This window comes from Meles meles, chromosome 7 (assembly GCF_922984935.1).
Source record: "Meles meles chromosome 7, mMelMel3.1 paternal haplotype, whole genome shotgun sequence".
In the NCBI taxonomy this organism is placed as follows: domain Eukaryota; kingdom Metazoa; phylum Chordata; class Mammalia; order Carnivora; family Mustelidae; genus Meles; species Meles meles.
Window position 1 is genome coordinate 134,411,318 of NC_060072.1, and position 15,102 is coordinate 134,426,419.

General features: G+C 37.7%; 1 protein-coding gene across 3 annotated transcripts; it reads left to right on the plus strand.

The window, feature by feature from the left end:
- Window positions 1–494: 494 nt before the first annotated feature.
- Window positions 495–11,044, plus strand: THNSL1 (threonine synthase like 1). 3 transcript variants are annotated; one of them, XM_046012911.1, is made up of 3 exons: window positions 495–663; window positions 6,591–6,763; window positions 7,997–11,044. In XM_046012911.1, the coding sequence occupies exon 3, from the start codon at window positions 8,043–8,045 to the stop codon at window positions 10,272–10,274; it is 2,232 nt and encodes a 743-aa protein (XP_045868867.1). In that variant the 5' UTR covers window positions 495–663; window positions 6,591–6,763; window positions 7,997–8,042; the 3' UTR covers window positions 10,275–11,044. The 3 variants fall into 3 exon arrangements, with proteins under 3 accessions (XP_045868867.1, XP_045868869.1, XP_045868868.1); XM_046012913.1 differs by having other exon boundaries at window positions 8,355–11,044; XM_046012912.1 differs by having other exon boundaries at window positions 6,609–6,763.
- The last annotated feature ends 4,058 nt before the right edge of the window (window positions 11,045–15,102 follow it).

The window sequence follows — 15,102 nt, forward strand, 5'->3', positions numbered from 1 at the left end:
GACGGCGTGGTTGCCTTGGAAACAGTTGCTAGGCTACGGGGAAGTGGAAGGTAGCTCTGTGAACGTTTCCTCTCTTCCCCTTGCAGTTTTTCTGTTGGGAGTTCACTATGGAAACCACTGTTTATTTATGCTTTTGGGAATAAGAAGTTGAATGGCATCCTCCTAAAAACGTCGCCCGTTTCTATCTCTGCATATTTGGAGAGAAAAACCTCACGAGAGACAGTACGGAAGTGCCGCTGGGACGTACGCGTCACACAATAAGGCTCTTGTGCGCAGGCGCCAATCCCGGGGAAGGCGGGGCGAGCCGCTGAGGCTTCACTGATGGTAGGACTCTGTGGAGAGTTGGACCCGGCGAGGAGGAGCCTGAGGAGCACGGAGGATTCTGGTAGGTGGAGCGGGGACCGAGAGTCACGTGCCCGGTGTGGGGTTGCTCGGCGCGTGGGTGTGGCGGCGGGCGCGCAGGCCTTCATTGACGCAGGCGCAGTGGCCGGGGCGCCGGGTTGGGGGCCGGTCAGGCCTAGGGAATGCCTTGGCCCTGGGCTGTGGGTGAGCGTGGGTGAGCCCCTGAGGTGTGGCCCTCCGTCCTGAGGCGGCACTGGCGGCTCCTGGACGCTCCTCCCCATTTTCTTTCCTTTACCCCGTCTTCCCAGTGTGATTTTCTTGGTGAGTGATTTGAGGAGAAAGAACGGGTAAACTGTAGAAAACGGTCCGTTCCCATTGCATGCCTTTCCCCACCTCGTTCCTGCCGGTCCGTTGCTCCGTCGTCGTTTCAACCATGTCTGTGCCCATTTCCCCGCTGCTTCTGCCTCAGGCTGCCCGGAGCTCGGTGCGCGGCCCCGCTCGCCACCTGTGGGAGTGCGCGCCCACGCACGCCCCCGCCGTCCGCCCCGTCCGCCCTGTCCACCTGTCGCGCCGCGGTCCTCCCCTCGCCCTCCCCGGTTCTCCGGTTCTCGGCTCTCAGCCCTGTGTACCTCGTGGTCGGGCCCCCCGCTCTTAGCTCTTTATCCACAGACGTGTGGACTTGAGGCTTTTCAAATAAGCAGCCGAAACTAGGAGAAGCCTCTTAAATGGACCCCTGAAATTTTGGCCCGTTTTTATGGTGTCCCTCTTTGGAAATTGCCTTCTCGGAAGCCGTTTTGTTCCGTTTTGAACCGTCTGCTCTTCCCATGTACCTATTTATGCACGTATGGCCGCCGAAAGAAATTCATACGGAAGCCTTTGCCCCATCCCCAGTCTCTAAAAGACATTTTGGCAATATTTGGGAAAGAGGAGTTGGCCTAAACGAACCTTCCAGAGGCCACTGCCCAAAGGGAATAGAGGTGGTTTAAGATAAAAACCAACACCAGCTTTGGTCGTCTCACTGCCAGGGTGCTGCATAGAGAGAGAAAAACAGTAGCATGGCTTCATTAGCCTTTTAGCTTCTACTTAAAAGGCTGTGCAGGATGTGAGGGTCCTTACCATTGGGGCTTTTAGCGAATGTCATTAAATAAGAATAAATTTAGTTTTTTCTTACCCAGTTGATAAGATTTTTTATTTTTACCCCAGACTTTTGAGCATTTTATTTCAGATGAGTGGCACGTTGGAGATGATGCTCCTGGTCTTCACATCAGATCTTACTTTTCAAAACATTTTTTTAATGTATATACCACTTTGTCGTTTTCCTTTCCCTTTTGACTAGTTTATGTTTTGGGGAGGTATTTTGTTTTTGCATAACATGTATAGAGAAAAATTCTCTTTATACATGCTAAGATTTGAACTAAGGACTCGATGATAATACCATTTATCTAGTGGGTGGTCATTGGCCAAAGCTTATACATTTTCTCATGAAGAATAGACATTTTGGGACGTTTCATATTAATCAGTTCCTGAAAGAGCCAGTAAGGGCAAAGCATGATTTCTGCAATAAATAGTCCCAACCAACCTCAGCTAGTCTTGACTTTCTGGTGAATACAGTAATTTCACTGTTGTCAGTATATTTATTGTGGTTTTAAAAATACCAATTTATGATCTCCCTATGGTATATTTAGTTTCCAGTCATGATGAAGTTGTTAAATCATTTTGAAAGGAACTTTTTTCCTTAGATACTTGATCTATAATTCTGCTTGCCTTTTGAAAGCATGTTTACAAAAATATATTTCTAATTTTTATAATTCCCTAAAAATGGCAGTACTGTTCAAGGAAATGTCTATGTCCAGTATGCCCACAGGGAATTAGTATTGGTATACTGACAGAAATCATGAACTTTTTCTGTAAAGGGCTTGGTAATAAATATTTTAGGCCTTTGCAGGCCAAATGATTTTGGTCAAAACTGCTCAGCTCTACTGTTGTGGCTCAAGAGCAGCCAAAGACAATACAAAACAGATGAACAAATAAATAAGCAAAGTTGTGTTCTCATGAAACAATTTACAAAAAGGGTGGTTATAATTTTGCACAGATTTGGCCTATTAGTTATAGTTTGCACAGACCCCTCCTATAAATGGTTGTACATACAAGCTAGAGTTTTTTGTTTAAGATTAATTCTAATTTACTTAGATGAATAAAATGAGATTAGGTGGGAATAGTAAAAAGACAACTAGGAGGAAAACTAACCCTGAATAAGAGATAATCTTTATAATGTATTTTTAAGTTAGAGAATTAAAAAGGGTACTTAAAAAGTCTTTTGAATTAAATACTCAAGACCATTAGGAGGATCTCTAATAGCAAAAGGCCAGCAACAGGAAAGACTTAATCAGCTCTGATACTAAGATAGGAGCAAAGACAGTGATAAACTTGTAAATTCTACCTTTGATTGTAAGATGCCTCTGATTACAACAGGACGCTGGAGTGTGTGGTTCCTCTCCACATAACTGACTGACCAAAAGTTGAGATTTTTGCTTAATAGTCCAGAGCAGCAGAACTTTACCTCCCCCTGGTTAGGTTATGTCCTAGGAAATTTGCATTTTTTATTATGTATTGGAAAACAATATATCGCTGTAAAAATACAGTCATTTTTAAGAATTTTAAAAAATATATCAGCAAATCTTCATAAGATAATGGACTAGATTTAGTCATTCTTCTGAGAAATTTAGATTGCATTAATATAGGGTGACAAGCATAATCATGGCATAAATATTTTCAGAAGTTCAGTGAACCACAGCCAGTTCTCATCATGAAATGATTTTTAAATAGTATGTTGCAAATATTTTAAATGGGTGACAGATGCTAAATCATCCTGACTAAATAGGTTTTGGATAATTTCCCAGAGGAACTGGAAACTAGGTAATTTTATAATGGAATTCTCTGGACCATTTTGGAAGTAAACATTGATAACAGGTATGATTTTAGTTGATTAGCAGTCATCTAGTGGTGTCCTTAAGAAAACATCACTGTAAATAAGTTGCTGAAAATTAATAGGAATTTCTGGTTTAAAAATGTAAGTTTATTAGCAGTGATAGGAAATAATTTAAAAGTGACTTAAAAAGTGATTTCTGTACTTTTTCTTTTTCTTGAATTCATTATTCAGTTTTGATCAGCTTCCTGAAGTAAAATTGTTAAATTTTGTACCATGAGATCAAAGGTACTTGAATTCTTCTGTACATGCGCACACACTGGTTGTTTTTTTAAAACTTTTGCTGTGAAACTGACAGCCTTTTCATTTATCTGTTAGAAAGACAAGTGTCTGTTATGTCTAAAAAGTATCCAGTGGAGTTAGTGAATCAAAAAACCCCACTATAAGTGATCAGTAGGAAAACCTATTTAAAAAGCATTAGTGTATAATGGAGTTGTGCAGATCTTCTAACCTCTGAGGAGTTAGAGAGTATGACTAAAATGTTTTCATGAAGAACTTGATTCTGCAAAAAATACTTGAGAACATCGATACAGTAAAACCTGAGTACTTTATGGCCAAGATATTTGGTCCTCAAGTACTGTTTTTGTTTTCTGACTCCTGTGGTTGACTTCCATTTAATTTGAAAAAGTATTGTCCTTTGGCTGAGGAAAAATTGCTTATTCATGACCCCTAGACTAAAATACATACTAAAATATAAGTAATTGAAAAAGCTTAATAACATGGCTTTGAATCGTAAAGGAAAATGGTATGCAGTTGATGCTCACTTTTCAGAGGTTCCATATTTGTGAATTCTACTCACTAAAATTTATTTATAAGCCCAAATTAATACTTGCAGAACTTGTGCATTCATTCATGGACACACGCACGGTGGTGAAAAATATGAGTCTCTTGATGTGTGTGTTCCAAAATGTGGTCAAGCAGGATGGTGCTCTGCCTTGCTGTTTCAGCTCAGATACTGTAAACAAGTGTCCCTCTCCCATTCTAGTTAGTGTCACACTTCTCACATTTTTGTGCCTCTAGTCGGTGGCTTTGTTGTTTAAAATGACCCCTAGGTTGCTGACTAGGTGCTGCCTAGTGTTCCTAGGGTAGAATCGTGTTAGATAAGCTTCCTTCAGGCATAAGTTAGAGTGTTCTTGGCTGTGCAGTGGTGAGTTAATTATTACTAATATAATACAAAAAATATAAAATGACTTTAAAGAGAAACACATAAAACAAGCCTATGTATTGATCAGTTGGCAAAAAATGTGACCTGAGGCTCACAGAAACCTAACCCTGTATTTCCCCTAGGAGTAATGGGAATATTCACTGTTCACTAATTCAGTATTCATGATGACTTTATAGAACATAACACCGACACCTGAGGGACGCCTGGGTGGCTCAGTCGGCTAAGCAGCTGCCTTCTGCTCAGGTCATGATCCCAGGGTCCTGGGATCAAGTCCCACATCCGGCTCCTTGCTCCACAGGGAGTCTGCCTCGGCCTGCCACTCTGCCTGCCTGTACTCTCTCTGTCTCTCTGACAAATAAACAAGTAAAATCTTAAAAAAAAAATTTAAAAAAAAGAACATAATACCATGAATAATGGGAATTGAGTGTATTACCTCCTAAGTAAAGACCTAGTTTCTAGATGAAATTTACATACTGCAGATATTATTCCATCTTGTCTTTTGGTTTGCTTACACTGGATGTTGAAGCCTTAAAATTAATTTGTGGCTAAAATGTTATGAAACAAAATTTAGTATGTTACTTAAAGTAGAATTCATCTTCTTTATTTTTCTTAAAAAATGGCAATATTTGTTACATATTATAGCCCTTTAACAACTGAATTCTATTTTCAGGAAGATTTTGTAAAATGATATACTAAATTAAGTTAAACTCATAATTTTCTATTTTTAATTTATATAAAATAAAGGAAAACTAAGATTATAAAAGATAAGGCAAACAATGCCTAATGTTTGTGTTACAGTCTTCTGCTTTTAATAGAATTGATGGTAAACATTGTAGCAACCAACACAAAGTGAAAAAGATCGGTTAAAAAATTCAATGTCCAGAAAAACCAACCAGCTGTTGAGGTAATACTATAATTATTGCTAATACAGATAGTAGAAAGGTAGGCACTGGGAACTAAAAAAGAGCACACACTCCTGAATAGCACGTGAATCAGGTGATTTTTAGAAAGTATGCCCCTTCCTCCAAGAAAACTAGCTGGTATTAAAGTACTATACTAGAATACAGTTTAATAAAAGACATTACTGATATGGTTCAAGTGTATACTTCTCCAATTTTTGGTTTATGGCAGGGAAAGAATTAGAGAATTAGACTGTATATAGCAAAACAGTTCTTGATTCATGGTAAGTACCCATATTTTTCTGAAGGCTTATAAACTAACCAAATCATGAAAAAAATAGACCAAGCCTTGAGTCTAGATATTCTGATTCAGTTTATATGTTTTTGGTCCATTGTCATTGAGTGATAATAATATGACTATATATGAGACTACTCTTATGTGCCAGCCACTTTCATATGTGTTTTGAATTTATTATAAACTCAGTTAAATAGTCAAGGGATACTTGTGTCTAGCAGACACTTTATTTGTGCCTTTTTACAGTAAATACTATTACATACAAATCGTGTAGTGATTCAGATAGATAAAACAACCTACAAGAGTAATTCACCCAGGGGTGCCTGGGTGGCTCAGTGGGTTAAAGCCTCTGCCTTCGGCTCAGGTCATGATCTCAGGGTCCTGGGATCGAGCCCCGCATCGGGCTCTCTGCTCCGCAGGGAGCCTGCTTCCTCCTCTCTCTCCGCCTGCCTCTCTGCCTGCTTGTGATTTCTCTCTGTCAAATAAATAAAATATAAAAAAAAAAAGAGTAATTCACCCATTTCATAGCTTTAGTCCACTGATTTAAATTTCTCTCTCATCACTAAACATCCAGTTAAGTAATTAAAATTTCAGGTGTCATTGTGAGAGATTTTATATTTGCTCTTATTTGGTTATATTACTGTCTTTCATATTGCTTGGTGGAAGAAACTCCTTCAGTACTGTTTAATGAAATTTCTTTTCCATTAAAGACACAGATGTTAAAAAAAACAGTATATCTTAATCTTTTAATAATAGATTTGGGGAAACATGAAAAGGGTCAATTCATTCTTTCTCTAGACTTTAAATTTTTCAGGTGGATATTTTAATAATAGAGCAGTCTATGTGTGGAATTTTGTAACATTGTATGCAGTAATGATTAATTTGAAAATTTTTCTATTATAGACTCCATTTTTTGCAAAGATTGACTTTGCCTCAGCATCAACAAACTCTTCATCAGAGATTGGTTCCTGTGTGTCATATGGTTTACAAGTCAGTGGGAATTAAGCACAGCACATACAAGCTGAAAAGCCAGATAAGGAAATGTATTCCTTCTCTTGACAGTTCTAATCTAACTTGTAAGTTAAATTCAGTGTTAGTTTTAAAATGGTTTAAATGTATAATTATAGAACACAGTAGCACAGATAGAGTAAATGATTGAAAGTTTTCAGAATGTATTTGAGCATACCATCTGATATTTAACATGGCTTAGTTGCAGAACATGTGAAAAGCCCCACTACATGTCTGTGGAGTTCCTTTAGTCAATTTGAATGAACATTGCAACAGTTACTAAATTGCATTTTATGTATGACTAAGACTTTGACTTGCCTGGCATAGGTTTGTGTTTTAATGGTGAGTACATTTCCAAAGACAGGTATTTGAGCAATATAGGGGAATTGCAGAGGTTCTTTGGAGGTCAGAATAATTATTTCCTCTCATCATTGGAAACCTTCCTGAGTTGGTTTATTTTTTTAATTGCTATCACTGTAGAGTTTGGCATTTGCATTACATGTCTCCACTGATAATGTTTAGAGGACAGAAACAAAAGTGACAGTTTCATGCAGATAAGGTTATAGACATGTAGCCTTTGACTTTGCTGTTAATTATCAATTTTCTTAACTATTTGCATAATATTATACCTTTCATTTTACATTTTAGATTTTTTTAAAAAAAGGCCTTCAATATGAGAAATATCTAAGGATGATCCCTTACAATATGCTTATAAAAGGCACATGAGAAAGAAAATGCCATACCTTTGCCCTAGAGTTTGGAAAGTTATTTAAGCATCTTGTAAGCAAATATTGTACTTTCCTGTTGGGAATTTTATGAGAAATTTCTGAGTAGCATGATAGTCTGTCAGCATGTTAGTAAAACTGAAGTTAGAAATTAAATATAAAGAATTTTGTTCAGCTTTTATGAATTGCAAGTAAATAGCATTCTAAATAATCCTTGTTTATATGGGTTATAAACCAAGAAACAATTTTCATTATAGGAAAAGAAATACTAATCTGATTTGTATGGTTTTTAAAAAAAAGCATCTATGATATGGTATTTTCTGAATAAAGCATGCCTTATAGTTGCAATTTTTTAATGTTTTGATTATTCGGGCTTGAGATTGAAAAGATTATTAAAAGGGTAATATGTAATACATGAGAATTTGGGCTTGAATACTTTAAGAAATATCCCATACATATGAAAGATTTCTAAACAGTTTATGTACCATGGATGTGGTTATTTTTAGTCCTATTTGGGATTTGAAGTTTGTTGAAATTAGTAACCAAATGTCTTTTTTGTTTTTATATTTTGAAAAGGGCTAAAGCCAGTTTTTAGGTTAACTTGGGCAGAAAAGTGAAGAGAATGCTGCACTTTAACCGATGTCCACATCTGAAACAAATAGCCCAGAAGTGTTTTTCTAGTATGCATGTTAGAACGGATAAACATGTGCAGCTGTTTCTTTCAAGAACCTTTGCACTTGCAGAATTCAGGAAGTCATGGCACACAACCCACTCTCTTGTTGGAGACAAAAATATTATCCTGATGGGACCGCCTGGTGCTGGGAAAACAACAGTAGGCAGAATAATAGGTCAGAAACTAGGTTGTTGTGTCATAGATGTGGATGATGATATCCTTGAAAAAACCTGGAATATGAGTGTGTCTGAAAAATTACAGGATGTTGGTAATGAGCAATTTTTAGAAGAGGAAGGAAAAGCCGTGTTAAACTTCTCTACATCTGGAAGTGTGATTTCCCTCACGGGGTCCAATCCCATGCACGATGCTAGCATGTGGCATCTGAAGAAAAACGGGATAATTGTGTACCTGGATGTACCTCTGATGGACATAGTCAGCCGCTTGAAATTCATGAAAATTGATAGGATTGTAGGTCAGGATGCGGGAACACCTATGAAAGACTTACTGAAGTTTAGAAGACAGTATTATAAGAAGTGGTATGATACCCGGGTTTTCTGTGAAAGTGGGGCTTCCCCAGAGGAGGTCGCAGACAAAGTGCTCAGTGCAGTTAAACGATACCAAGATGTGGACTCGGAAATGTTCGTTTCCACGAGACACGTTTGGCCCAAAGACGACGATCGGAAGGTTTCAACAAAATTCTTCAGCGAAGCAGTGATTGAGGGGTTAGCTTCTGATGGTGGACTCTTCGTCCCTGAGAAAGAGTTTCCGAAATTAAACTGCGGGGAGTGGAAAAGCCTCGTAGGAGCCACCTACATAGAAAGGGCCCAGATCCTGCTGGAAAAGTGTATCCACCCCGCTGACATACCTGCCGCCAGACTGGGAGAAATGATTGAGGCTGCTTATGGGGAAAACTTCGCCTGCTCAAAAATTGCCCCCGTCAGGCACCTCTCAGGCAACCAGTTCATCCTGGAGTTGTTTCACGGACCCACGGGGTCATTTAAAGATTTGTCTTTGCAGCTCATGCCTCATCTTTTTGCACACTGTATTCCTCCAAGTTGCAACTATATGATACTTGTAGCTACTTCCGGAGACACCGGGAGTGCAGTCTTAAATGGTTTTAGCCGTATTAGTCAGAATGATAAGCGAAGAATAGCTGTGGCCACATTTTTTCCTGAGAATGGTGTAAGTGACTTTCAGAAAGCACAAATAATTGGCAGTCAGAAAGAAAATGGATGGGCAGTGGGTGTCAAGTCCAATTTCGATTTTTGCCAGACAGCTGTCAAAGGAATTTTTAGAGATTCTGATTTTACTGGCTTTCTTGTAATGGAGTATGGAACAGTCTTAAGTTCAGCTAATTCCATAAACTGGGGCCGACTGCTTCCCCAAGTAGTTTATCATGCTTCTGCATATCTTGATCTTGTTAGCCAAGGATTTATTTCCTTTGGAAGCCCGGTCGATGTCTGTATTCCCACAGGAAACTTCGGTAACATTTTAGCAGCAGTGTACGCCAAAATGATGGGAATCCCTATTCGCAAATTTATTTGTGCCTCTAATCAGAACCATGTTTTGACCGATTTTATAAAAACAGGACACTACGATCTAAGGGAAAGAAAATTAACACAAACCTTTTCACCAGCAATCGATATTCTTAAAGCTTCAAACCTGGAACGACATTTACACTTGATGGCTGATAAAGACGGCGAGTTAATGACAAAATTATTTAATCAGCTCGAAGATCAGCATCACTTCCAGATAGAGAAGATGCTGGTGGAGAAAATTCAGCAGGATTTTGTAGCTGACTGGTGCTCCGAGGGAGAGTGTCTGGCAGCCATTCGTTCTACCTACAACACTTCGGGGTATATTCTGGACCCACACACTGCTGTTGCAAAAGTGGTTGCAGACAGAACACAAGACAAAACTTGCCCAGTGATTGTCTCATCGACGGCCCATTACTCGAAGTTTGCACCTGCTATCATGCAGGCTTTAAACATTAAAGAAATCAACCATGCTTCATCAAGTCAGCTTTATTTACTGAGTTCCTACAATGCGTTGCCTCCGCCGCATGAAGCCTTATTAGAGAGAATGAAACAGCAAGAGAAGATGGAGTACCAGGTCTGTGCAGCAGATGTGAATGTCCTGAAGAATCAGGTGGAAAAACTAATACAAAGTCAATTCGTATAACAATGTTTTGAGTAAAATGGTTTTTTTTTTCTGGTGATAGGCATGCAAAAATAAATCCCAGACATTGATCTGCAGTACAATAGCATTTTCGTTTTTCGGTAAATATATCTACATGTAGATCCATTATCTTTTGGAATTTCAAGTAACCTGATTTCTGTAACTGAACATTGTACCTGCACATACTCCTTTGAACCTTATAATCTGGAAGTCTAAACGGTAGCATAGTGCATGGATCTTTGTGTTGGGATGTGCTTTGCCCTCGGGAGGGATTTATCAGTTTTCACATCCTCATCCCTATTTTGAAGTGGATCAGAATGTCTGGTATTCAACTTGGCAATTAGAATATTTAAGCGTAGTTGTTAAGTAATACACCTGTAACCATTACTGGTTTTCTATTGACTAGAAAGATGATTTATCATTCCAATGGCTATCTTGTATGGAAGAAGAAATAAGTTCATTTGTTAAGAGAAGGCCAGTGTTTTTACCTCTCTTCCAAGTCCCATTGTGGACTATAACTAATTATATGCGTCCTGCACCATCCAAATTAGATAAGTGCTCTGTCCTTTCTTCCATCCCCTTTGGATGGTTGTGCTTAGAGTGGTACTTAGGGTGATGTATTTTGAAAATCAAGACACATAATTTAAATCTAGGATATAATCATCAACATAACTACTTAGTGGGGCACCTGGGTGGCTCAGTGTGTTAAAGCCTCTGCCTTCGGCTCAGGTCATGATCTCAGGGTCCTGGGATCGAGCCCCGCATCGGACTCTCTGCTCGGCAGGGAGCCTGCTTCCTCCCCTCTCCCTCTCTGCCTGCCTCTCTGTCTACTTGTGATCTCTGTCTGTCAAATAAATAAATAAATAATCTTAAAAAAAAAAACCAAACCATAACTACTTAGTGGTGGGTATAGAAGTAAAATTATCTATTTCATGAGAAAAGTTTTCCAAAATTCAGAATATTTCAATAATCTTAATAGAAGTATATTTATGGTATAGGTAGCAGTTTTTCTGTATTATTTGGAGTCCATTCCTATGTAATTCGTCTGTGGTCTCTCTCTTCGATGAACATTGTCTTTTTTGGCAACTGAAGTCACACAAAATTGAAAACACATATCTATCTAGCTTTTCTTTCCTTGTAGTAATAATAATTTCAACCATGATTTACCTTTGTGAATTTACTGGATATTTTATTTCTGAATTAAAGATATTACTCAGAGGATCTGTAATGGACTACTCTCAACCACAAGACGGCGTTCCTAACATAGTTTGTCTTTGCCGATAATACTCTGCTTCCTTTTCTAAGAGAACTACCTCCATGAAGAAACACTGAAAGTTGTAAAGAAAAAAAATTAATGGTTTAATGAGTATAAACAATTGGTTTAAAAAATACTAAAAATCAAAATTTTGTGTTAACATTGGATGTGGTTTGGCTTCTACAAAGTAAGTTCTGAAATCAAAAATTGAAAACCAGAAGCAGGGACAAGAAAATCATGGAGGATTCAAAGTTCAGTTATTCATGTATTCTTGAGGGTTTTTTTTTTGCTTTTGCTTTTAAGAGTATCTGTTTAAGTTGACATATTTAAAAAATGGAACAATGAACAGCTAAATGTTCACTGTATGAGACTGCACTATTTTTCTGAAAGGGGGAGCACAGTGCTAAAAAAAAAAAGTTATTTCTGTCTCAAGAACTGTAGCTAGGGAGACCGCACACACAAAAATGAAACCATGTACAATATGAAAGAGTTACTGTAAGATAGTTTATGAGTAAGTAAAAAACGAGTGATAGGTAAGTGCTGTAAGGATTAAAAGGGGAAGGAAAAGATTGCCGTGGAAGAGAACAGGTTTCACAAAGGATGTAGAATGTGAGGTGAAGCCTTGAAAGATGGGGAGATTTTCTAGGTGAAAAGAAAGGGAAAACATATTCTAGGCAGAGGCCAGGGAAACACAGAAGGTGAAAAGCCCAAGGGAGCACCTGTATTTATCTGTGGTCAGTTGTTACGTCTCACTGCCCCAAACTGTCACTTGATACCTTCATTTCCTCTCAACGCCAGCTCTGCCCTTCCCCTCTCAGCCTCACTGAGGAGGAGCGAGCCACCATATCTGATGAACTTCGTTTCCGTCATCAACTGTGTAAATCTGTGCCCATTATTCCTAGCTTTCCCTGTTGCCCTCTGCCTGAATGAGTTGTGCTGCTCCTCCTTTCACAGGCAAACAAACCTTCACGTGTGCCTGGCCTTGTCAGTCCTCCCTGCTGTTTCTTCAGCCTCTCCCCTCTGCTGGAACCTTTCTGTCATTCAGATGCTCTCTCTGCATGTCTTAAACAAGAGCAGAACAAAATCTCTGAAAACATGCACATTTCTTCCCATCTACTCTTTTCTTCCTTTATACTCAAGATCAGTGCTTTTCAAAGAGTTGTCCATATAGTCACCATTTTTGAGCCTCATTTTCTCCAGCGTGGAAAGTATGTGTACAGTGTAAGGAGGAGTAATAAAACAAATACCCGCATACTCACCATCTTTTTCTAAGAGTAGAGCATTACTCACATCTCTGATAGCCACTCTGTCTCCTCTTGATCACGTGCACTTCTCTCCCCCAGAGGTAACCACTGTCCTAAATTTTCATCATTCTCCTTTGTTTTTATAATTTTTCATTGCTTAGTTTTGCCTCTTTTTGAATCTTATGTAAGTGGAGTCACACTGTATATTTTTCCATGACTTTATATTTTGCTCAAAAACGATAAAATCCATCCATACAGATGAGTGGAGCCACAGTTCATTAATTTATTATTATTATATGTATAATCCAGTGTAGGGATGCCACAGTTGTAAGTTAGTGGACATCTAGATTGTCTCATTTTTATCTGTTCTTCTATGCAGTAGGTGTACTGTTTTGTAAAATTTGTGTTGAAGACTAGTGAATATGGACTTTGAAACATTTGTGCTTCTTTCTGATGTGTAAAAATAGGTTTCATATCTTGGCATTATTAAAAAAAAAAAACCTGTGCTTTGTCTATGAAATGAAAAAAATGTTAGTTATTAAATTTCAGGCTATCAATATCTAGCTTTAGCTATCTTTTAGAAATTATTTGATAATGTCATAAATATAGCAAATTTAAGATTTTTGAGGAAAAATGATATTTTAAAATTACATATTAATGGAAATCGTAAAATAGACTTCCATCAAAGTAGATGGTGGAAAGCAATAAATTGTTTTGTATGAAGTTTTTGTTGGATTGTAATAACAATTCACTTTGAATACCAATCACTTACGGCAAATATGTTTCAATCCATTAAATAATTTATAAACCTTACATAATTCAAACTACTTAATGTCAGTTTTCTTAAAAAGGCTGTTTTCCTGTGAACCACAAACCCATAAAAACATAAATAGTACAGTTTTTGTCCCAATCCAGGAACTTGAAATAAAATCTGCATATGAAATAGGTATTTGTGTGGGCCTATGTGTGCACTCCAACTATTAAAATCATATGTTTTATCTCTTCAGGCTTTTAAAACAAATAGACTCTTTTAAAATCAAAGTTAGCATAAGCTCCTCTGATTCAAGGCACGAGAGCCAGCCAAGAAAGTCACCAGTGTCAAGCAAAGGGACCCATCAGAGACAAGAAACCAAGTCAGCATAATGTCTAGCAATATTCTCATCAACTGGCAATATTTTCACGACCACTCTCCAGCAAAAAGTTGAGTTTGCTTCCTACAGAAGGGCGCATTAGTCGATTTAGCTATTTTTGTTTTCACACTCTTACCTCTTTCTGAGTTTTTACCAACTTTCTTCATCTAAGTGGCGATGGTAATTGGAGTTACTGCATTGAAGTTACTTGTACAGATGTGACACGAAGTTTATTGCTATAGACTTTATTGAGAGTTTAGTGGTCTATGAAACATAGACTTGCTAATGGCAGGTTGAATTGCATTCATGAATATTAGAAGAGTTTATAACGTAAATTACTTAATTCTTCAATGAATTGTTTGAAGTAAATTCTCATATTTGGTGAATGAGTCCTAAAATTAGTCAATTTAATATTCTCTCATAGAAGGTTTGATGGTATCCTTGCAAGGCTTTTTAAACAAATGCTTTGTTACTATTTCTCAAAATGGAAACTTTAAAATCAATATTCTAGAGTTCATGAGTAATGCTGAAAAAAAGAGAAGAGCCTCCAGGAGCCATTTTGAACAGTTAGAAGTTAATTTTTTTGACTAAAAGGTATGTTCTTGGCACTCTTTATGGCACAAATATTAACACATGTTAATTTTTAGCTGATTTTATTTCAGAGAAACCGGGCTTTTTGTATTTATGGTAACATTAAAATCTAATCTAATTTTGCACAACAGTAGGTTTTCTTTGAAGCCATGTAAAAAATACTGTTTTGGGTATACTTGATAGCATATGCCCCAGATTGGCAATTCATGTGCTTGTATGTCATTTTCCTTAAAATTTGAAGACTTCTATGTTTCAAAATATTTTGTTTTGTGCACAGCACTCATCTCATGTTCTTATTGAATAAATAGCATTATGGAAAATTTTTCTTTATATTTTAGTTCTTTCAGATGTGAATATTCTGACCTGTTACCTAAGATATCTGTCTGCTCTTTCGTCAAATAAAAAGGAGACTCATCTGGTAGGACCCGAAGTTAATATAAGGTTTGATTTTGATTTGAGTTCCAAAAAGTATTATGTATCTGTTTTTCTTTCATCTGTCTCAAAATTTCTTTTACCTAATTTTAATTACTGCCAGTCTCTGTTAAAATATTGATTATAAACATTGGTAAGCTGCAGAATATTTAAAAATAGTGTTCGTCGAACTAGGGACT

Excerpts from the sequence above, each read along its gene's own strand:
- THNSL1 (XM_046012911.1), top strand. The coding sequence starts at position 8,043 with ATGCTGCACTTTAACCGATGTCCACATCTGAAACAAATAGCCCAGAAG.